General features: G+C 34.7%; 1 protein-coding gene across 6 annotated transcripts in view; it reads left to right on the plus strand.

Annotated features, from left to right (window-relative positions):
* Positions 1–24,764, plus strand: part of AHI1 (Abelson helper integration site 1) — a 91,827-nt gene that overhangs the window by 14,624 nt on the left and 52,439 nt on the right. For all 6 annotated transcript variants that reach the window (XM_071806520.1, XM_065835585.2, XM_065835586.2 and 3 more), the window contains exons 5-18: positions 142–299; positions 1,405–1,618; positions 2,320–2,512; positions 3,176–3,271; positions 4,800–4,985; positions 6,850–7,002; positions 9,131–9,263; positions 10,238–10,361; positions 12,804–13,033; positions 14,454–14,557; positions 15,169–15,287; positions 18,304–18,434; positions 19,771–19,911; positions 21,848–22,050. In XM_071806520.1, the coding sequence (XP_071662621.1) occupies positions 142–299; positions 1,405–1,618; positions 2,320–2,512; positions 3,176–3,271; positions 4,800–4,985; positions 6,850–7,002; positions 9,131–9,263; positions 10,238–10,361; positions 12,804–13,033; positions 14,454–14,557; positions 15,169–15,287; positions 18,304–18,434; positions 19,771–19,911; positions 21,848–22,050 (2,185 nt within the window). The remainder of the gene's footprint in view (positions 1–141; positions 300–1,404; positions 1,619–2,319; positions 2,513–3,175; positions 3,272–4,799; positions 4,986–6,849; positions 7,003–9,130; positions 9,264–10,237; positions 10,362–12,803; positions 13,034–14,453; positions 14,558–15,168; positions 15,288–18,303; positions 18,435–19,770; positions 19,912–21,847; positions 22,051–24,764) is intronic.

Raw genomic sequence — 24,764 nt, forward strand, 5'->3', positions numbered from 1 at the left:
GTGTGTTGCATTTTCTAGATGCACAGATGATGAACTGCAGAACTAAAGAGGAACTTTCGAGTGGATTAATAATGGTGATGAGCAATTGCATCCATATATGCAGTAGAATGCAATTGCTGATGGTAATCCATTACCTTGCAGTGCAATGTCCCTTTCTGAGCTGCAGCATCATCCAGCAGAGGGTGGCAATGAAAATCAGTCATTGGAAAGAGTATTTACATCAGAAGGACAGAAACTGGAGGAAAGTGTGGAAAAACGGAAACCTAAAGCAAAGAAGGTTAAAAAGAAAACCAGAAAAGGTCTGCCAACAAAATGTTAGAATTGCATGCTGCTTTGATGCCTTATCCAAGTTTGTTTTGGTTTGGTTTCATTTGTTTTTTTTGTGCTGCTATACTAAGGTTTGTCCACAGTAGTAACACAGAAATTATTGAGCTGAAGTAACTTACGTTTTAGTTACTTAATGCTATTTTTGTTCTTCCAATTCTGACACTTATTTGTAAGGAAGTTAATTTGATGTATCAATCTACAGGGTGTTTCAAAAGGCGTAATTGTGTTGTAGTGGAAGTTTGGTCCACCTTTTGAAACACCCTGTAAAATCTTGAGAATTCGTTTACTGTAAATAGTTTTAGAATTGAGTAATAGTTTAAAAGTGGGTTTTTTTAAAGCACAATATAACAATATTATATATACCACCTTTACAGTGTATTACTTAGATACATGTTATAATTATCTTTTTTACAATTTTATAATTTTTATTTATTTTATGCTATCAATGAAGTATCGTCGCTGTTTTAGCCTCATGCTGAATTCAAACATAAGGAATAGTTTTTCATGCAATGCATAGTCAAAGCAGATAATTATTTGGAGGCCAAAATAAGAAATTAATTTAAAAATGGAGGTCACACAAATTGCAGAAGAGTATGTCTTTTGATATCAAATATGGTGGTCTCACTGTAACTTGTAAAGTTCTGAAAACAATGTTCAGTAAATTCAGGGAAAATGCATATGGAGAAAGCATCAGTTTCTTCTTATCTTGTTTTTTACGTTTTCCTTAAAAAAACAACCAAACAAAAGCTACTATAGGCTGTAGTCCGCATGAGGATATTGAACTGTAATGAATTTTATGCCATTGTGGCACAGAAGGACCTATGTCAATCAAGAACAACTCTGATTTTAAATAAAAATATTTGTTAAGATGAATAGGTTATATTGATATATATCTATATATATGTTCATGCATGTTTGAAATGCTTCAAATTTTATTATTTTAACCTATTACTTACACAACACATTAAGTATTCTTACTTTACTATTGATTACTAATAAAATACTGAGCATTTTTACTGCTTTAAATTGTCACTAGTGGAACATAGTAACCTCTGTTTACTTTATTCCCATCTCCAGAAGAAAACACAGAAGTTGCTGCAGAAAATGATAAGGAAATGAAGAATTCGGAAATTTTCACTCAGTCTAAGTTTGGTTTTGAGGATGATCTTGTGTTGGGAGTTTATATCCATCGGTCTGATCGACTTAAAACTGATCTCCTGGTATCTCATCCCATGGTTAAAATCCATGTTGTTGACCAGATAACTGGCTTATATGTCAAGAAGGATCATAGGTGACTTTTGCTAAATTGTTTCTTTTCTCAGTGATTACAATAAACACATAGATTCTTCCCTAGAAAATTAAATCTGAAAATGAAAATAATGCTGAATTTTAAGCTTGTGAGGTCACTCATCAGTACATCTATCATAATGCATGTATACACCTATAGTAAACTATGGTGGTATTTTGCTTTTCTTTTTGGCACTTCTAAACACTTTGCACTGCTGTATTGTTTTGAGGTCACCATATTTACAGCACAGTTCATTCTGTATTCTTTGCAGAGAGAAAACTTCCTAACTCTCAAAAATATGTAAAAGCCAAGATTAGAATAAGTAAGCACAACTCTTGCAGCATAAATAGCATCTGCCTTTTTTATTTAAAAAAAAAAAAAAAACCCCAAAAAACAAAAAAAAAAAAAAAAAAACAAAAAAAAAAAAAAAAAAAAAACAAAAAAACAAAAAAACAAACCTTTTAAAATCCAAAAATGAAGTTTAGGTTTTCATATTTCTAGTCACTTCAGTTAATTGTTTCCACTGTCATTATACATAATTTTCCTGAAAACCAAATGTTAAGTGTTTCATCAGTAGACTCTACCATGACCATTATTATACCTTGATTGTTAGGATTTGCTTTCAGTAATTGAAAATACTGTTTTGTTTGAGGTGTATTTTTTTTAAGGTACTATAACAATTGTAACCATTTGGAAATTTTCAGTGAGAGGAAAGTTTCGTCTTATTATGAGCAAGAACAAATAGAGCACATTCTTCCTATTATGACACAACCATATGACTTCAGACTGTCTAAATCAACAGTTCCAGAGTGGGAGGAGCAAGTCATATTTAATGAGCGCTTTAGTTATTTTATTGAAAATACTGAAGAAAGCCCTCGGGTAATCCTGTTTTTTGAGGTAAGGTTAAATATTTTGCATAAAATATATTCATGTTATGAATTTCTGTTTGTTTCTTCAACCTTATATATTTGACTGATTCATGTGTTTTATTTCAGTTATATTTGGTTAATTGCCTAGCCTTAAGATACAGAATTAAGTGGAGATAACAAAAAGTGGTATTGGTGATTGCTAGTACTAATAAACATTTTTATATCAAAAATCCTGTGTTTTGATAACAGTAAGGAGGACAAAGCTTTCTTGTTAAATCAACTATCAAACTTCTGGGAAAGACTGATAAGACCATTGCAGATCAGGAAAGATTGTACCATGTATAAAGAATATCACTTGCTTTTCCACATTCTTGAAATCTGGAAATAAGTACCAGAAACTCAAAGATTGTCTTTCCCTGCTTGTAGCAACACTTCTTTTTGCTTGTACCAGTGAGCAAACTATTACATTGTTTTCCATTAACATTTTAGACATCTGCTTCTCACATTCTTCACAAAGTAATTATGTTTGTTTAAAGAAAAAATTGTAAGATACGCATTTAACATGATTTTGAGCTTAAGTATTTCAATATCTGTGAAGAGAGATTCTGTAGTATTAACTTAGCAAATCACATCTAGCGTATTTTCTCATATTCCATTAGAAATGTATTTATATTCCTACCAATACTTTCAGATCCTTGATTTTCTAAGTATGGATGAAGTGAAAGCCAACTCTGATGTACGGGTTCAGGAACGTGGTTTCCGAAAAATCTGTTGGGCATTTCTAAAGGTATTGTAAATATTAAAATGAAGAAACAAAATTTAAAAATCTTTTTATTTGGTTATTTTAAAACCCCTAATTCTGAAAAGTAGGAAAACATTTTTTACTGTTTTCAGGCAACAGATATGGAAAAAGCAAATCCTTGCTTGCTTGACTATTCTCTCCTTTCCCTCTTCCTTTGCCTCATAAAATTCACAGTAACATACTTGCATTAAAGAACACGTGGTTTTTGTGAAGGTATACAATGTGTAAGAACTTCTTTTGTTCATAGTTATGAAAGGAGATTTTCTTTGAGGGTTTTATATGTTCATTATATTGTTTCTGCAAAGAAAATGAAAAATCCACTAATTTCTGTACCTCAGCTCTTCTGTATTCTAGTGGCATTTTCAGTCTTTGAAAAGACCTCCAGCCTAATCATTACATGCCTGTCATTTTTAGTTGCAGAGTTTGAAATGCTTCACCAATGAGATACAGGTAATTTAGCCAGCATGTTGTGTGCCTTTTTACCCTTTAAGGAGAGACTTGAATGTGCCAATTTGGCCTTTGAGAGCTGACAAGGTATTACATGTTTTAATTTGCCTGAGCATTGTTCATATACACCTACCGCTGTGGATATTACATCTTGACAGCCATCAATTTGTCCACAACATGAGAAATACAGGAGAGAATAATGGACTGCAAGTTTGGGGGAAGGGAGAGGGACCTTCATACGATTCCATACTAAGTTTCTTTTCAGCTCTTCCCAAGATTAACCTACAGGAATGGGAGGTCTGGTATCCCATGTCTAGTGTATAACTGGTGTGAGCTGTGCATCCAGGCATTCAGCACAGCCTACTCTTGAACAAAGGAAGGGTGACTTTTCAGCTCATAAATGCAAATAAAATTGTGACCTGTTCTTCATTCCTACTGCATCTGTCTGCATTATCCTTTCGTCTGTATCAGTCAAAGTAGAAATGTCCAAATAAACAGTGGTAAATGTTAATGGCAGTAGGTACACACAGAATGAAAAATAGAAGCACTAATTTCTACCTTGTTCTTTAGCTCAATAGAAAGAACTTTGTTTCACCCTGAAATTGAAAAGGTTGTTGCTTTGCTGTATCTTCTGAGTCAAAGCCTTACCAACACCCTTTGCTGCAGCGTTTAAAGGGGGCAGATTTGGAAGAGGACTGACAGTCCTTCAAGATTTGGGTGAATCCAGCAAGAAGAAGAAGTAGTAGTAGTAGTAATAATAATAATAATAATTTTTTAAAAGGTGGTACTGCAGAGGTCTTCCCGCATACAGGATATTACTGTTGTGTTTATGAAACATGATTCAAAACTAAGCTGTCATCCAAGCTTTAATCTTAGTGATTAAATCCTGGGGGTGTTTATTACATGCTTACTTCATTACCACTTCTAGGGATAGTATGTTTACCCAATGGGAAATGTACTTCAGAGTTTATGCTGTAGTTTTTAAAGATACTAGAAAACATCAATGATTTTTATTACTTTTGTGTTAACATAAGATATTTTGTCTTGTTTTTAATCACACTTCCAGCTTGTAGGTGCAAATGGAGTTCTAAATGTTGATGGAAAACTCCGTCTACAGTTATATTACCCACCTCCACGGACCAAGTCACATTCAAATGCTGTTGAAATTTATGACTGGTGGGCAAAATGTCCTAGAAATCGTTACCCATCAACTTTATATGTAACTGTAAGAGGCATAAAACTACCAGATCATGTAAGTTTGATATATAAATATATGTACAAATATACAGACTTTTCTTTAAGAACTAGTAACTAGCTAAACTGTGTGTGTTTGTATGCGTGTATATAAAAGCTATACTTATATGCAGTATATGAAATAACTAGTATATAACTAGTTACAATAAAGAACTTTGCATCTTAAGATATGTGTTCCAAACTCAGCCCGTAATATCTGTGAAAAATAGGTGTACTTTCCCATATTCAACTGCATATTTTGCCACTGTGAGTCAGAAAATTTTATTGAATATTGATATTCCTTCTCATTGGGAGAAATGCCATTTTAAGTCATGGAGCTCATGCAGGTGTATAAATTCTGTAAGTGAGAGAAGATGGAAGTCACTTAACTCTGATTCCCTGCACCCTCAGGCTATGACGACCTGTATTTTTTTCTCAGATGAAAACTTTTAAAGCCAGGCTTACAGTGGTAGGTGCTGAGACGTGCATTCAAGATAAATACAGTTTTTATTGTTCTACAATATGAGTACAATATTGTTCCACTACATAGCTTTCCGTATGTATTTACAATCATCATAAGTCTTCTGATCACTGTTGGTACGATCAAGGGTGATCTGTGGAAGCCTGGTGAGATGTGGTCTAAAAGCTAATCGGTGGGATTATTTCATATGTTTTTGGGACATTTTTAAAAATCTGTATACTAGAATGACATCTGCAGAGGAATGACATCTCTTGCTCAGGCAGCTGCTAAGGTGGTTAGGAATTCTGCATGCTTTGCTTGAGTGTCTGTTCTTCATCTTTCTGGAAGTGTTCCAAGCCCATCTTCTCCATGGTTTGAATGTTTTTGTGGCATCTGTCTCTACTTTACAGGCCTCTATGAAGCTCAAGTAATGTGATGAATTTGTGTAGGCTTTCAGAGCTATGCTTGACTTGGATCCATTAGCTACTGATATTATTTCATTCAAGTTCTGATAAATACCAGATTTATCAAGGCTGAGATTGAACTCCTGATACGAGCCATGGCATGATACAGTTTTCTGTGCATGTACTTCTGCTTCTCTTTAAGATGTGTTACAGATCCTGCCTAGTTGTCTTCTGCAGAAGGGCCCACATCTCCCATACCTCCTGCTTGAACTGGTAGTTATGCAAATGGATGTCTCAGATAAAACAGGGCATCTTGCGTGGAAGTAGACATCTACGTGTGAGCAACTGATATAAGCTCTTAAATGGTTTCTACTTGCATAGTAGTTGTCCAACTTCCATTTTTTTATTTGGAGGAACCTAGAGAGTTAATGACCCTGAAGTGGATACCTGGTGACTGTCAGCCTGGAAGAAAACAGAAGTTTGGAAATTATATGTGCTTTACCTACAATCACAAATGTGATCAGTCCTCCTTTTTTCTTTGCAACTCTTGAACATAGTTTATTCAATACACAACACTGATAATGTATTTTGGTATTATGAATGGGTTTCATTGCTGAAGCGGTATCTTGATTTGAAGATGGTAGGTTTATGTCACTGAAACATGCTGAAATGAATTTTTTTTTTTTAGTGCAACACTTTTACCAGGTAGTAGAGTGATACTCATTTTCAGTGACCTGGATAGTTAATAAGAATAGAAAAGTATTGATTATTTGAAGAATCTTTCATACCATCCAAATGACACAACTTTGGAAGCTCAGCTTATTTTCTGTCTCGCTGGTAAATTTAAAAGCAATTTTTGCTAGTCAGTTTTCTTGTTTTAAACTTTTTCTGATCTCTTTATTTTTCAGATGTAAAAATGCAAAGCCTTTGAAGTTGAAAGTGCTTTTTGATCTCTATAAATATTGATTTTGATTTTAAAAGTATTTTTTTCCTGATGCTTAGTTTTGTTTTTCCTTAAGGTTACTCCTTCTTTCCGCTCCATGATAGCTGTTCAGCAGGAACGAAGTAGTGCAACACTGGGTGAGCTCGAGAGAGAAGAATCTAAAAAATCTTGTGAACTTCTTCCAGAGGAGAAAAAGGAGCCATTTAAATGGACAAGATTGCCTGGACAGGTGAAGTATTTTATAATAAGTATTAGGAAGCAAATCATTCATTAGAGCAAATTTAAAAAAAAATATTACACTAAATACAAAACATAATGAAATCTAAGAAGTAGTAGAAGATGCTTAGTGTCTTACCAAATATGGTTGATTTAGCCATTTTTTCCCAGAACAGTCAGGTAATTTATCTCCGAAATTCTCCAGGAATTTGAAAAAGTTAGGGCTATTCAGCTAGTGGAAGTAAGATAGGAAACAAACATGTTCTCAGATTTATCTTGATTGGAAATATGTTTTTTTTGCTGTTGTTTTGTGTTTTGTTTGTTTTTATTTTCCTTAGTTAAAGTTGTTTTTACTATATAACAGAATTGAAGGAACTTTTTCATTTAAGAACCTTATTAAGAAGGTTCATGCTGACTTCATCCTAACTCCTAGATCCCTGTAGCTAATGGAAATTAACAATCATAAAAAGGGAATATTTTTGCAAGTATATCTAGAATGTCCATGCAATGATTTCATATTTTTCTGTAGAATGGCATTAGCATGAGTTCATGGTTCAATAAAAATTTAAGTAACATAAGATTTGTTAACAAAGAATGTTGCTTTTTATTTTTATTACATACTGTAGTCTTTGTACTGATACATTCAAAAAGAACACTTAAATATAGATGGACTTATTTTATGTCCCAGTAATTTTTGCTAATAATAATTAAACAGTAAAGAACATATGAATCTGGTTTTTTACAATCCTGCCATTTTTGGTATGTTAATGTTAGTTACTTTTCAGAAAGTTGCCATTCTGGAAATAAGTGTGTAGTCAAAACCAAGAGGAATATGATCTTAAGAATATTTGCATGCCATCATACAAATAAAATTTGGCAGCTCATTTATTCTTGGACTAGTCCATGTACATATTGAAGAGCTTTAGTAGCAACAGTGATGTATTTTGTGATGTGCTGTTTTGTGAAAAAGTTTCAGTGAGGTTAGCATGATGTGGCATGTCTGTTGGCCAAAGAATATTAAACCAGATATGCTTGTTTGAAAATTAATGATTGCTCAAAATTATTATTTCCTTTTTATACATTCAAATATTGTTTTACCTTTCAAGCTGAATTATATTTTTAAAGAATCACAATATATTTGTATCTGTCTCTATCAATATAGATAGATAATGTTATTTTCCAAAATGTTCTATAGAATTTTGAATTATTTTATATATGAATTAAGTATGAAATTAGTTTTATATGTGAATTGTAGCTACTTGACCTGTGAATAAAATAAGTTTGTTTTGAGTTGAATTATTGATTCAACATTGTAATGTTTTATTTCAGGGAGGTTAAAAAGTGTAAGAAGGCTTAATTGCATATATAGTTTCTAACAAGGTGTCTTTAACTGTATTCTGAACAGTCTTTATTCAGTTATTTCACAAGTAAATCTATATACTTTTAAATGCATATGAATCTGTTCATACTCATTTTTTGTTCATAAAGGTAAATCAGCTTTAGGTTAAATAATCAAATAACTACCTGGATATTTTAATTCCCCTTAAACTTGGAATTTAGTTCTGGAGAAAAAGCCCTTGGGTGAAAAAGAAGAAATACTTTTGGAGAAGGAGGGGACTATAATACCTGTGCAATTTTTTGGAATATCTCCAGTTATGTTTAAAAAAATCAGGCCTTTGAAACACAGGGGAGGAATGCTTAAGGTGATTTGGTAGACCAAATGTTTGAGTACCTGCAGTTAGACTTCTAAGTTCACACTGCAATCATTAAGGTACTAAAAGTTGTACTTAAACTCCTTAAACAAGCTTGACTTGCAGTCCAGCTCTACAGCTTATATTATTGATGGAAGTCATGATTAAACACTTCTTAAGATTAAAGAAATTATTTCAGTTTTAAATTTTCTTCAGGTTTTGAAACTTTCTAGTTGCCTGTAGTAATGAAACATAAAATACACAAACTAGATGTGGCCTAAGTCATGCAGCAGGAATGTCTGTTTATAAGCCTGAATTTTTATTTTAAATTCCCTTAAGATGTTAATAGCTTTTTAAAATTTATGCATGACAAGAACTAAGGATTTGGTTTAAGCACTGGGTAGTTAATATTCATAACTGTGTAATCCCAATTTTTCCCTGAAAAGCTAGGCTTGCCGCATACCCAACAAGCATCTGTTTTCACTGCGAGGTGGAGATCTGGGCTGTTTCTGTATTCGTTTCTCTCATGATGGGAAAACACTGGCAGCAGCATGTGCAGGAAGGAACGACTATCCCATTGTTTGTAAGTTTAAAATATGTTTCAGGTTTTTTTCTTCTGACTCATATGGTTTGCAGTTAAAGGGCAAAAGATGTATTTATAAATTGTGGTTTATTAGAGGGTTTGTTTTGTAACTGTGTTTTGTAAATTGTTCTGTGCGTTAAAGAGCATTGAGGAAGATGGTATTTCTGTGTTAATAGGGCTGGAACTGGCTTGTCATACATGGTAATGTATAAAGAATTTAGTAGTATGAAATCACTGTATTTCTCCGCAGAGGTCTAATGGAAATACTAAATCAGTTTGCAGAAGGAACATATTTTCTAATAATAAGGTTTTAAGTCAAATAACTTTTCTAGCCTCCTAACCTGTCCTGAAAGTTAGATACCTTGAATACTGCCAAGTCCAGACAGACTACTGGAGGCAGCTGTCTTTCACGGTCCAGTTCAGCTGGAACTACAAATATTCCCTATTATGCAGAGCTGGGGCTGCTTCTTCACAGTAGGCTCAACTGCATAGTTCTTAAGCCCTGCATAAGAATTTTGAGGTTTAGAGAGAACAGTATTTTAAGTGTACACAAAATAGATATTTAAATGCAAGGAACAGTAAGTGTGGATTTCCTTATTACAGAGTCCCAGAAAATGATCTCTGTGTTAATCTACTTCAAAGATTGGTCAGATAGCTGTCAAAATTAAAAAAAAAAAAAAAAAAAAAAAAAAGTTCTAACCTAGTTATCATAATTTAAAGCAAGTAGGCTGTTTCTTAAGGGTTAAGATATCTGTGACATCCACGAACCACTAGATGGAAGTATATGCTTGCTGTCCATGCAGATTTAGCAGTGGTTTTATCTTGTTCTCTGAAACTGGGAAGATAAAGAAAATGAGTTGGCTTACACTAGCAGAAACTCAGCCTAAGATTAGACTAAACTTTGCACTAATAGTTGCATCTAGTTGATTATAAATACTTACAAATTTTTTATTTTTCTATTTAAACGTCACTAGTGTATGAAATTCCTTCTGGACAGTTCCTGAGAAAGTTTTATGGTCACCTTAATATAGTATATGATCTTTGTTGGTCAAGAGACAATCAATACCTTCTTACTGCATCATCTGATGGCACTGTCAGGTCAGTATGATGATGATGTTCTAGCAGATAGCATCAGAAGCACGAAAGAAAGCGGTCCAATTTCATGTTTTACTACAAACAGTGCTATAATTTTTTTATTAAAGATTTGATTGCAGTGTGACTTACTATATAATATTGTAAAAATTGTGATGGAGCTAATCGCTTATTCCATATTTTCTATATTGGCTTCTTACATGTGTATTTGAGACCAAGACTTTTCCAAAAACTATAGTGTCTAAATCTATAGTGCAGCAAAAGCCCAAAAGGCTTTCTATTTCAAGAAGTCACAGAGACAGTTGGAATATTCTGTCCTTGGAGAAATTGCCTTATTATGAATGTAGTATTAAATTTGTGAATTTGAACATAAGGCAGAAAATTGAAAATTTAAGGTTCAAATTATGTGTATAAATTGGCCACATTGCACGTAGATGTGTAATTTTTTTAGTTTTTGGAAACTAAATAATTCAACTTAAATTGTCGTAAATGAAATTTAGTAATATTATTTCCAAGACCAAATGTGTACACGTTTTCCCCTACAACTAAAAAGTGTACTTCAGCACAATGTTAAAATACTGCTCTGTTCAAGGTTTACAAGCGAAACCCTCAAAACTGTAGAAAAACATGAAAATGTGACTGTGACACTGCACAATTTTATTATAAGCAACTTCATAGGTTTTCATAAAGCTTTTTTTTTTTGTTAGCTCTTCAGATCCCTATCTGTTGTTTCTGTTATGCAACCCAGTAGTGCTACAGGCACTTGCATAATTAAAATGCCAGAAGTATTGTTACATGATATATTGTATGTGTGGAACTGTTTTACTTTTTTTTTCTTCCTGCTTGTATGTAGGTATAAAAAAAGTATTTTGAGAGCTTAGCCTATGTGATTATTTTTTTATTTGGAAGCAGATTAAATAAGATTTTTTTTAATAGATAAGTAGAAGTAATTTCACTAATTTATGTTAGCTATAAGAAGGCCCAGCTGTTCCTCAGTTCTTGAGTTTGTGGCAGCAAGCTGAAACTGTAGTGGCCTGCCTCCTTTTCTGTGTACTATGTGTAGTAACTGCAGGAGTTGTAAGTTCCTGTATTTATTATCCCTTGCCTTAAGCTCCTTAAAAAGTCTCGGTTTATGCAAGGAATTTCTTATTTTCCCCTTTCATATTGGGAGCATTTTGCCATTGAAACATGGTAGAATCGGAGGATGAGAACCAAAAGGCAACCCATTGTTTTAAAGATGCGATCGGCTGATTACCTGAATTGTCTCTCAGACTGAGTTCTAAGGCAACATGAAGAGAAATTATGTGAATCCTTCTATATATATATATGTATATTTTTATACGTTACTCTTGAGTCTTCCCAAGCTTTAGTCCCACATTATTTGTAAGCAATAAAGTAACTTTCATGTGGTTAGAGCAAAACAATTATAAAATTATGAGAGGTAGACTCCTTGTGACCTGTGCACATTAAGTTGCAAGTTAGTTGCTGTACTCTAAGGCAAGGAAGGCAAGGGTGTCAAAGTCTTTTTCTTTTTTTTTTTTCTTTTTTCAACTACTCCTACATTTTATACAGTCCTAAAATTACAGCCCTTTGAAGGCAACCACAAGGTTGATGTGGCCCCTGGTGAAAATGAGTTTGACATCCCTGTTCTAAGGGATTGCAACTTTGTAATGAACTCATCTAAGAGTAAGCTTAGAATTCTTCAGCAGCCACCAGAATTAGCCATCCCACCTGGAAAGGTGGCATTCAAACAACTAAATTCCATATTGTAACTGAGCACTCTCTGAACTGTGCTACCCACCTGTATTTCATGATCCAGGTACTATTTCCTTCTTTATGGACTCGATAATAAAATGTATAGCATCAAACAAAGAACACTTACTAAGAAAAATATGATCTTACAGCTATGGGTGGTGAAGGATAGGAAATAGATGAATAGTAAGAACTGAAATTATGTGAAGAAAGCATCCTTGAGATCACAATCACTGTGTGGTAGGTAATTGCTCTTCTAAAACTTTCTGGGGCTTTATTTATTTATTTAAATGATCCTTTGTGGGTTTTCTGTTCTACCTTTTTTTTAAGAAAGTGATACCCCAGAAGGTCTTAAGAATTTGTTTATAACTCCTGAAAGACAGAAACCGATCAATTCCATGGAATTCATTAAATGTATTTTAAAATGTGCAAAATATCCACTAAATGAGTAAGTAGTCATGGATTTACTTTGAAGGAAGAGTACTATGTAAAGTAGTAAATGCATCTTAATTCTTTTTAGAAAGTACCATTATTAAAGTGTTAAATACAGGTGGAATAAATTGGTAGCATAAACAGGTAGTGTTAAGATTTGCAAGCATTTGCCTCCAGAACCCACTGGCATAAAATATTGCATCAGTTATACCTGTGTATGTGATTGCTTTACACGGTAGATATCCTAACATCCTTTCATTTTAGAATGTGGAAAATAGAAATGCAGGCAGCATCTGCAGTGAGAGTTTTCCCTCATCCTTCATTTGTTTATACCGCGAAGTACCACCCAATTGCTGACTCGTTGGTTGTGACAGGATGTTATGACTCAGTGATTAGAATCTGGAATGCAAATGTGAAAGAAATCCATGGGCAACTGCTACAGGAGCTTGATGGTCACAAAAGTTTCATCAACACACTTTGTTTTGATGCAGAAGGTATGTACTTAGAATTACCTTTTCAAATAGTCCTCTGTTCAGTTGAAGACCAACTTGAGTGTTACTAGTTTGCTCCCTTTCATAGAAGCAATGGGAAATGCTATGATAGAATAGTTGTAGCTGTGTTTGCAGTGAATGTTAGTATGATGCCTTGTTTGGATGAACACAAAGGGACACATAGTCCTTGGTATAAATTGAGAATAATCAGAAAAGCTAAGTGTAGAAAGGGCAGGCAAACAAGTGTGTGGTGATCAGGGAATGATGACTGGGCAAATTTTGGTCACATTTTAGTTTTCATTCTCCCTATAACTAGCCGTTATTAGCTAGCTAATATTTTGCACATATTGCGACAAAAATTAGCAGAACATAAAGCCCAGATGCTGCTGTTCAGAAGAGACAAATGCATTAAGATGCAGATGGAAAGCCTAGTGGTTAGTGTAGAGAGGTAAGCTGGAAATAAGGCAGGTTTGGCTAGAATTCTTTGAGGTGGGAAAATAATGTATTAATTGGAAACCAGAAGCAGGAAATCTGAAACAAACTTCTAGAGAACTCCCAGAACAGAACTTAAGAACAGGAGATTGCATGCTCAGAGCTCAGAACAGTAGCAAAACCAGCTCCACCATGTTGTCATTCGAAGTTGTCAACCCATTACAAAGATAAAGAAAACAAGGTAGCAGTAGTTAGATTGTGAGAATTTTAATGCTAGACTGAAGTAACGGGAAGGTGATGAACTTTTCAACATTGACAGAGCATATGAAAAACTGGAAGAAAAGGACAGAGATTTGACCATTGTGAGTTATGGTAGCTGATAGATTAACAGCTGAGAGTGAGAGATGTACTGAGATGTACTAGTGGAAGGTAGGAAGAGTTAAAGATGGGTGAATAAAATATTTGGAAGTGTTCGACTTTTCCTGGGATTAGTGGCATCATTAGTAATTAGGTGGTTCATTTTTGGAGGTACTCACTGGAGTAGGTACTACGAAGAGGTAAGAGTTGCATTTTTATAAAGAATAAGTATTTGTGCTTAATTTAAGAACTGTTGGAAAACAGTATTTGTTCCTTGTTGAAGGTGCTCTCAGAGAATGTATAGGTAGGTAAGCATTAGGCTTTTATGTGAAACTCATTGAGCTATAAATGCTCATTTTTTGCAGGTTCTAGAATATGAGTAAAAATGGAAAAAAAATATTCAGCACCCCAGTATCTGACTTTTGTGCTGAATCCAAATTTATGGTATCAACTTATGTCATGCAGTATGAGCAAGATGTATTTGCAATGAGTATATCGTAGCAAAAGAGAGGAAAGAATTGGTGTTCACCTATTTACAAAAATAAGAGAAAAAAGTTGCTTCTTGTTCATACATCCTTTTTTGTATTTGTTCTTTTGTGTGGTATTCTTCTGCTTATAAGATATTATTTCACAGGGCTCCACATGTTCTCAGGGGATAGTTCAGGACTGATAATAGTTTGGGATACATCTGTCCAAGGAAGTTCTCAACACCTGTTTCAACACTGGAGGATTAATAAGGTACACAGGTTTCTTAAACTAGCATTGTAATTTCTATGTGAACTGTTCCAAATCTAGTAATTTGATTTTAATTCATTTTTTTTTTTAATATATCAACTTTTGTTTAGCTGAAAAGGTATATTTTCTTTAAATAACAGATCAAAAGAGCTGATAGAAAATACTGTAATTCACTGACTTAAAATTTTTGAATTGTTTTGCAGCTTCATTTTTTTGGTATATAAAACATGAAAATACTTGAGGTTTAATAGCATTTTATTAACAGATAAATGTTAATGCATTAGTTTTGTTCTCTAGAGACAACAATAAGATAGACCACAGGCTTTACAAATCACCTTTGTTCATACCTCAGAGGCCTAGTGTTCACTCAGCATTTCTGTCATCAACTGTGTTTCAGAAGTTCAGACTCACAGTAGAATCTGCCCTGTGGTTGTGAAAACTTGATTGCCTAGGATGTAATGCCTTAATATAGGAACATACTTTTCCCTTAATAACATAGAATGAAGTGGGTAAAAAAAGAGTAATGCAAGAGAAAAATGAATAATAATACATAAAAACAGGAGTTTTAAAATACAAAGTTATATTTTTTTACTTTGTTTTCTTTCTTTTTGTAGGAAATAAAAGAAAATGATATTAACGGAATACCAATAAATCATTTGGAGGTGCATCCAAATGGAAGGCGTTTATTAATCCATGCCAAAGACAGTAACCTCAGAATCATGGATCTCAGAATGTAAGTAGATTTTTTTTGGTGCCAGGTGTGTGTTTCCTTTTTGTTTTAAAATTTACTTGGGGAAATAATGTTCTATAAAACTATCAAATGTATAGTTGTGGAGAAGAAAGATGTCCTAATAATCAAGGATAGCAATATTAGAGTTAGGAAATGGTTTCGAAACCCTGCTATATTGCAGACCTTTTGTGTGATATTGAGTAAGTCTTTTAGAATATCCAAAATTCACTAGAATACTTGGGAGCTTAAGGTGGCATGAAGGAGAAAGATGCTTATCCCCTAAATATTGCATTCACTTTTAAAAATGCAATCTGGACTTGAAAATAGCTTTGAACCTGTAACATTCCTTTGTGTGTTACTTTCTTGTCATTAAAACCTCAGAAGTATTTTGATGATAAAATGGAATGAAGATTGTCATCATAAACACTGAAATATGGAATAATGTACCTATTATGGTATATTAAGCTGGCAGTGAGATGTTTATAACTTAGTTTTTGATGATTTTCTCATTTTTAATAGTTGTGAACATGATTCTTTAATAATAAACTACAACAAAAAATAAGGGGATCACAGAATCACTTGAGTCATTGAGGCTGAAGAGAGTCCAGTCCAACCCCAATAATCAAAACAGGACAGCATGTTACTCAGGACTTTGTCCAGTTGGGTTTTGAAAATCTCAAAGGATGGAGAGTCTACAGCTTCTGTGAGCAACGTGTTCAAAAGTTGATTCACTCTCAAAGTAAAAAGTTTTTTTCTTAATTTTAGACAGATTTTCTTATATTTCAATTTGTGCCCATTCCCTCTTGTCCTTTCACTGGGTGAAACTGAAGAGAGTCTTATTCCTATGAGTTTCGTTAAGATGCACCTGAACATTCTCTTCTAGAAAGGCACGTCTAAATGATTTTTCCTTAATTTCATGGGTTCCTTTTCTTACCTTGCCATGCAGAAAATCAAAGGTCCCTGGTGTTCTACATGAAATTACCTGGGAGAAATACCTTTATGCTCTCATAGTATGAGAAACTACTACATATTTTGTACATATATATATATATACATATATATATATATACACGCTCTCAGGAAGTCTAATTTTAAATAATAAATTGGGTTGGCTATTTGAACTGAAGACTTTCTAGTTTTCTAGTGCGCTCTTCATCTTTTACTGTAAATGATAAATTATAATGACTGTGCTAGAAAACTAAACTCTCCAGTCAATTGAAGCATGAAATTGATGGATTGACAGAGGAAACCTGTAGTGAAGCATATAGTGACTTTCCATCACTACCATTCCTAAAAAGTGCAGAGTTTTAGTTTAAGAGAGAAAAATGGGCATGCATAATAATGTCTAAGAAAGGGTTAATATGGTGTGTGGTTTCACATTTATTAAGCCAGTTTATCCATAGGACACACCATCTCCTCCTATCTCCTACACCTTTGGCCATGTATTCCTAGCATTTCCTTTTTATCAGCTATAGAGATCTTTCAATGCAGGGTAAGTCAGATCAGTGAACGGATCCAACTAAAATCAACCTACAAATACAAATGATTAATTTTCTTTTTAATCAGCTATTTGATCTAACTCATCTGATAGCTGCCCAAACACTAAAGAAATGAGGGAGAGCCTGGGAAAATAAGGGTGGGGGGTACAGCAGCATGGACTACTGCTTTGAGTGCAGCCCACAGTTACACGGGCTTAAGCCTATCAATAAACCACAGGGTCAGATACCCTGCAGTGATAATTTTGCACGTCAGCATTAGCTGTTCATTCCTTCCATGAGAAAAGAGGGGGTGGAGGTCACAGATCAACACAATTCACTTTGACTGACAGCTAGTTGTTCTTAACTTTCCCCTTTCAACTTGCTTTTTTGATCTTTTTGGATAATGCTGTTGTCCTGTCACTCAGGTATGTGATCAGGGATTTGGGTTTGGTTCAGAGCTCTCCTTAGGGTTTCATATACAGGTCAGTTTTACATCTTGAAGAGCTCTTCCACATGACATCTCAGAGATACTATCTTTCTTATTCACACAACTAAAACTTTTATTTGCGCTAATATGGCCTTGCACTGTAATCACTAAAGCCAAGTAGAATTGCATGTAAGGTATATTTATTCAGAATGTTTTTAAAAATAGTTTTTCTGTCATATTAACTGCATTGTACTTCTCCCAGCATAATTCCATTGTTTCTGCAGTAACACATTTTTAAAATTACTGTATTTGAGAGCTGTCGTGGCCTATTGCCATTCTTCTAGCCCTAAATTCTGCATCATAGTATTACTGCTGTATTAGTCTCCATTTTGAACTTTCATATCTCTTTCTAAGCTGTACCTCATGTTTGAGATAGCCACTTGCAAGCTGGCTTTTGCTTCTTTGAATCCTGCTGCAGGTTCTCTATTACTTGATGCCTACAAACTGTTAGGCAGTAGTTTATTAGTAGGCCATTATTACTATTCTGACCAGTGAAGTTTCATTGAAAAAATAATCAGTAGCACAATAATATTAAAAATGTTAATGTTAACGGTAAATCAACATTGGTGTCTGAATTTATTGATTCTGCTGCTGATTTTCTGGCCAAAGAGACATTTGTCTGGAGAGCTAAAGGGAGCTGGATAAATTTAAGCACTACTGGAATGTAATCAAGCTCAGGAAGTGTATTGAAAAACTTTGTCAGAGCTTGGAGCAACAGTGCCAATTTCTTTTTTCTTTTTTTTTTTTTTCAAAGCCCAGGATCAAGAAAACATAAATTACTACATCTATATCCATTCTCTAGATCTGAATATTTCAATTTTCTACTGAAAGGCAAAGATGTACACTTGCATTTGTAATTTCAGGTGCATCATGAAAGCCAGGGAAAAGAAAGGGTAAAAACTGCACTCTGCAAAAGGTGAATGTTTGCATATCTGTTTGGGATGTAAGGTGTAGTGATTTTTCTGAGAAACAGAGAGGGGGACTGACACAAAAATTTCAAAGGTTGCTGTTCTGAAAGTATCTGCTACATTTGTAACCTATTCTTTATCTTTAGCTTGGCTACAAAGAAATACGTAGGTGCCACGAATTACAGAGAAAAGATTCACAGCACCTTAACGCCGTGTGGTACTTTCCTATTTTCTGGAAGTGAAGATGGAAAGGCTTATGTTTGGAATCCAGAAACAGGTAACTGATATTACGGTGTTAAGCCAGCTTGTCAAGACTGAGGGGGAAATGCTTTTGTAAACTATATTGAAACACTTTTGATATGGAATGAAACTTCAGTAAGATATTCTTATAATAAATCCTGAAACCTTAGCTCCATCTTTTAAATAGCTATTATTAATCTGTAAGATTTAATTCTTTAGAGGAAATTAATAGGCAGAGGTAGCATTTGTAATAACCTGCAGGAATAGAGCACCATAAGTTCAGCATTTTCTGTACTGCAATTCTTCACATGTGGATGAGGGTCTTAAAATGGAATGCACAAAAATGTTTTCAGTCAGATCTGTTGTTTTGTGATCAGAGCCTCTGAATATTTTTGGACTTTGGAATATAAGGTTTCTTTGTGAATTATTCCCAATACCAAGTAGTTTCAAAGCAGCTGTCAAAAAAACCCACAAACAAACAAAAAACCCCAAACCAAACCAACAAACATAAAAAACTCCAAACCCAACAAAAACCAACCAACAAACCAACCAAACATGGAAAAGTGTTAAGCAAATATAAGATAAAGTTTGTCATCTTCATTGTACAGTACGGTAACAGGGACAAAAATAACAGCAGAATGCAGCAGAATACACTTTTTGGTTTTGGTGACATTATGTTCTCCATCAAATTATGATGTAAATAATGTCTGAAAAGGAAAATGTGAATATTTTTAAACAGGCAGCTAACCAACAGTTCTGTTTTGAGTTTCTTTCCATGTTTCCACCTGTATTAGCTTACATCTTTGCCACTACATAATTTTTCTGAAAACTTGAAACAAGAATAAAAGGAAGGAGAAATGTTACTTTTAAATAGTAGTATGTTTTAATTGGACTTTGGCTCTTGCTTACACACTGCACTTGCATTCATAATGCCATCAGCTGAAGAGCTGATTTTATTTATTTTTTAATAATTTTGTGCTTACCCTTCACTCCTGTTGTTAGTATTATATAATTGAAATCCAGAACTGAAACAGCTATCTCTGGCAAAATGCAAGCACAAACAAATACTGTGGAACGCCACCATTCCAGAACTTGCTAATCAGAACAAGAGAACTCAGCTGACCTCATGTATTCTCTGGGATTTCCTGCAGCTGTTGCAACAGCACTAACTTTTCTGACTTATTCTATAACTTAAAAGCATGGAATATTTTTTGTCTTATGCCAAATATTACTTTTCAATAAGGAAATTGATTGAAAAATATTTATTTACAGTGACAGTCGCTGCACTGTAGTAATACAATATTTAACCAATTGTAATTTTGCTGTATCAAATATATTTCTATGGTATTAATGAATGTATTTCACTTCTGTAGGGGATCAGGTGGCCATATATTCTGAACTGTCCTTCACATCTGCACTTCGTGATGTTGCCTTTCATCCACATGAACACATGGTGTCATTTTGTGCCTTTGGACAAAACCAGCCAATACTTGTATACATTTATGATTATAAAGGTACAGTACGGATTTTCTTAATACATACCTCTAAATAATTTATATTTATAGATTATTTGTTAGTATTTATACTTCTTTTAAGGGAAAAAGAAAGCAGTCATTTGATGATAATACACATCTTTATCTGGGAGATACCAAAACCCAACTGGACATGACCCTGAGCAACCTGCTCTAGGTGACCCTGCTTTGAGCAGAGTCTTTGGCCTCACCAATCACCAAAGGACCCTTGCAACCTCGAGTTTAAGTGTGCGATTGTATGTCATCCTGTGTGATTCTTACAGCACTTTATCATGCATAGACAGTGTCATATAAATATTAAAAGCCATTTTTTCAGTAGCAAGTTGGATTGTAGAGTCAGAAAATATTACTGTTCTGAAAATTAATGAATAGCTTAATAGAAATCTCATTATTTTGTGCTGACTATATTATGAAATAGTATTAAGGAGCTATATAGAAATTAATTGAGAGAGAATAATTGTTTTAATAAACAGGTGTTAGGTCTGTAGTATGATTATGGGAGATATACGTTTATTCCCCATGTTATACTAAAGAGAATATAGTGATAAATGCCAACTTTGCATTTTTAATCTACAAAATACAATTTTGGCTGTCTTTTGCAGGCTTTTCTGATGTTGTGTTTTTGTGGTTAGCTTCAGCAGTGCCATCATTTCACTTAAAGACAAAGTTTCAGGTGTCATGTTGGATCTAGACAGTAGATAATATGAATTATATATATCTGTAACAGATTTTTGTTTGAATTACATTTGCAGTGAATATAGATTTATAAAGCTAATCCTGTCTTCAGACATTTGCTTTTTAAATAACATGTACTAACGAGGGTACTCATATCAAATTTCACAGTTTAGGTTATTTATTTGTTGAACTTGTTGACTTTTACAGGAAAATAAAGTGGAATGACTTCACAATCAATATTCAGTGCTAAACTTCAACTTCTCATTCTGGAGAGCAATGGAAATTTTTTTCACTATTCAGCAGCTAATAGGGGAGTTTAAATAAATGTGTGTGTATTTGGACATCACACAGATAGGACACTGGTAGTTATTTGTATCATCTGTGTGCTTAACTAAGTCACTGGTAATGATAGCATTTTGCATAGGTTGTTGTCTTTTCTACATGGTGTGTTACTGACTTTTTGTTCCTTTTTTGGTTGAACGCCCCCACTTTGCTTTCAGAAGATAGTCTTACTGCCGTAGTGCTGAAAGAGTTAATCATATAGTAATACTAATTTTAGTCACTGACACAGTTTTTAAGACCCCAACAGTACATATTTTACATACACTCACAGTTTTAGGAATACCCTGGACAAAACTTTCATGAAGAATTCCTTTAGCCTTTGTTTGCTTGAGACCACAGTACAAAAAATTGCAAATGTCAAACATTTTTTTAAGTGACAGCACAACTTTAATCAAAAGTATCCTATTCGAGAGCAGGCTACCTCCTAAGAATGCCTCCTGTACCTGTATATATGTCTAGTAACTTCTGAAATTTTACTTGAACTAGGCTGGAAAAAATGTGAAATATACCTAGTATTAATAAAATAGCTGACTTGAACTCAGTGCAAGCTATATAACTTTCTTTGCCTTTGGAAACATTCCTTTCTCTTCCCCCTCACCCTCCTAATATTTCTGTATGGAGGACACTACTTTTTGTAAGAAATACAAAAATACCAGTTCTGTGTGAGAGGTTACCAAGCACAGGTAACAGAAGGGAGAGGTGATCAGTAAGAGTTAGGGGGAAGTGGGGTAGTTTGGGGAAAATTTCATGGCATTTTCAAGTTTTCCCTGTAGCACTATTAGTACAGATTCTGATGGTGTTTCACTGAAGACATGTGTGATGAAATGACAGTGACCAATTACTTTTTCTCCATGGCAAAGTGAGGCTTCACCTGACACATTAATATTGGTTATTTCTACAGTTGCACAACAGGAAGCTGAACTCGTAAAAGATCTCAGTTCATCACTTACCACAGCTGTACCAAGAGGACCACAGTTCTGTAGTAGTTTTTCTGAAATTCCTATGCAACAAAGTGCACTGATGTCTCCAGCAGATCAGTTTATCAGCATTGCGAGAGCATCAATGAGAATGCAGAAGGTGAAACAAAAACTTGATTCTGTTATGGTAAGTCAAATTTAATTATTTTCTAGAAGTATATGGTCTCCGCAGCCGAAGTTCATATTCTGGGGCTGGTATGTGTAACAAAAGGTATATATGTAGCCTTGGGATTTGTTCCTCAGAAATTAGTATATCTCTCACTAATATTAATGCACCTATAAGTAGCTCTTTAGAAGAGATTAATCACATAAAATCACATATTTATGACAAAGGATGTTTTCTGTCAATGCTCATTGCCGTTCATATGATCTACTCCATAGATCATTATGGCTGAGCTTTTTTTTTTTTTCCTTCTTCTCTATTCATCTTTAGAATTGTTTGTGGCATAAAGGGCAGGGGAGGGCTACAGGGCTTACCTGTATGGGAGATCATCATGGGCTGCCCTGTGCTGGGCACAGCCATTTCCAGCAAGTTCCACAGAGAACAATATTGAGCAAGTACAAAATTGAAATTGGAACCAAACCTGAAGAACATATAGATCCTCTGTGAAAACATATCTAAGAAATGTTGGTAGCTACTAGGGACAAGAGACACCAGGGCAGAGGAGGAAAGCCAAAGGAAAACATGTCAGAAGGCACAATACAGGAGGATACAGGAGGGATGTGATGAGGCACAAAAGAAGACACAAAGAGGCACAAAGGTGATTCAGAAGACAGTGATGCACAAATGGAGGTACACGGAGAGAAAATGGAGCAGGCCTGAAGGGAGGGACAGGAGGAGATGTCTGAGAACACGCTGAAGAAAACACAGGAGGAAGTATACCTCTGAAAGGACTGAAACCCGTAAGGAACCCACGCTGGACAGGTGCAATCCCTGAGGGGATTTTGGCTGATGAAGACATGCACTAAAGCAGTTGAAAGGGTTAAGAAACAAAGAGAAGCAAAAAGAGCTCCACACTAATCTCTCTGTCCTGCACTGCCCATCACCTTACCAAAGGGACTGAGTGTAACAATGGCAAAAGCAAGGAGACTGGGAACTAAGAAGGAGGAGAGAGAGAAGTCTGAAGCAAAGTTGAGACATAATCTGGGTCTTCTGACCCTGGGGGTTTCCAAACAGTACAGTATGGTGGTTGAAAGAACCCATCCAGTCTGATGTCTGTCACAGACAGTGATGATTATAAAAAACTGAGAGTGTTACCTTGTAGGACTTTATGAACCACTGAGAAATTTGGAAGAGATTTCTTTTCATTAAAAAGACTCTTGATATTTGTCTTTTTAGTGATCCAACATGAGAGTCAGGATACGGTGATGCCTCCTTTGCAAGCAGAGATAGGGTCGTTTCTTGCATGTGGGTACAGTATTGCCTGCTTGCATTATCAGAGATTCTGGACAGCCTCAGACTACAATATATCAGCACTAAAACTTAAAATTTCTAGTAATTTGTAATTGGGAATTACAGTTTAGGATGCACACAACTCCATTTTTTCATGTGAAAAAATGGTGCAGATATGTAGGTGCAGGCTTTGTTGGAGGACTTGTTATAATGCATACTCTCATAAATGCTTTGCTAAAGTGTTTGTCAAAGTAAGCCTCATAGAAGTTGTTACTCAACCACATATGTGAGAATGTGCTAATATGTCTGAGTACAGAGAAGTGAAAAATGGAGAAAGGAGTCTTTATTAAGCCACACACAGGGTGGCAGGCTGCCCTGTGATAGGTTCAGAATATGACATTCCAAATGAGAAGGCAGGTGTTATCTTGTATGTATTCATCTGACGGGAAAAAATAAAAGAGAACTGGAAACTACGTAGGCTTGTAATTGGTCTTTGGGTCAGGTTTGCATGTCAATGCCTTGTCACAGACATGTAGAGATTGCCATGTTGGCACGAGCATGTTGGCAGCATACCTTGTAGACAGTAAACCTGACCTGAGGTCATGCCTGTGGCCGTATTTTATGAGACAAAAGTGCTGGAACCTCTGAACAGCAGATCTGCCAACATGGGGTCTCTGGGTTCAGTGTGTGTGAACTTAACAATGGTAATTAATGGATATAAAATTAACTCACAAATGCAAAGTTTTGAGGTCTACGAATTAGATATATGGTTTGAAAACGTAATAAGAATACATTAAAACTTGATTTAAGGTAGACAGAGGATATTCTGATGTTGTATGAGCTTGGATTTTTGTGTTGTGGCCAGTGTTTCCTTATCAGGTCACTTTAGAACCAATGTTTTTTCTTTTTTACTTTTTTTTTTTTTTTTCTTCTTTGCCACCTAAACAGAAACCTCAGTGAATGATAGAGGAAGTTTCTTTTCTTCTCCTCTGCAACATTACCATTCTTGATAGCCCAGAAAATATGTAATTAGGACCAAGAGTAGACTACTGGGCTAAAGCTTTAGCAGCAAAAGCTCAGACATTTTGTTGCAAAAGGTAAATATTAATTTCTCTATAAACCAGAATGCAGAATTGGCTACTTTACTGGGCAATTAGAGTATAGTGAACCTTGGCAGCGATTATCTCTGCCTCAAGGAACTAATGCTAATGTTCTGTTTCTATTCACGAAAGTTTTTGATAGGAAAACACTTAACCTGTCTCTACTCACTGAAAGAACTCATCAGTGCTTTTCATTCACTGTTACTGTTTATTTATTTAAAACTTCTCTTCCATTCAGCAATTAGAATACCTGTTTATAACTTTGCCTAACAGGAGGGTGATATATGTAGATTATGTGATTATGCAGATGTAGGGAGAAGGGCTTCTTTTACAGGTATAACATCCTAG

Source organism: Patagioenas fasciata, chromosome 3 (assembly GCF_037038585.1).
Source record: "Patagioenas fasciata isolate bPatFas1 chromosome 3, bPatFas1.hap1, whole genome shotgun sequence".
Classification (NCBI taxonomy): domain Eukaryota; kingdom Metazoa; phylum Chordata; class Aves; order Columbiformes; family Columbidae; genus Patagioenas; species Patagioenas fasciata.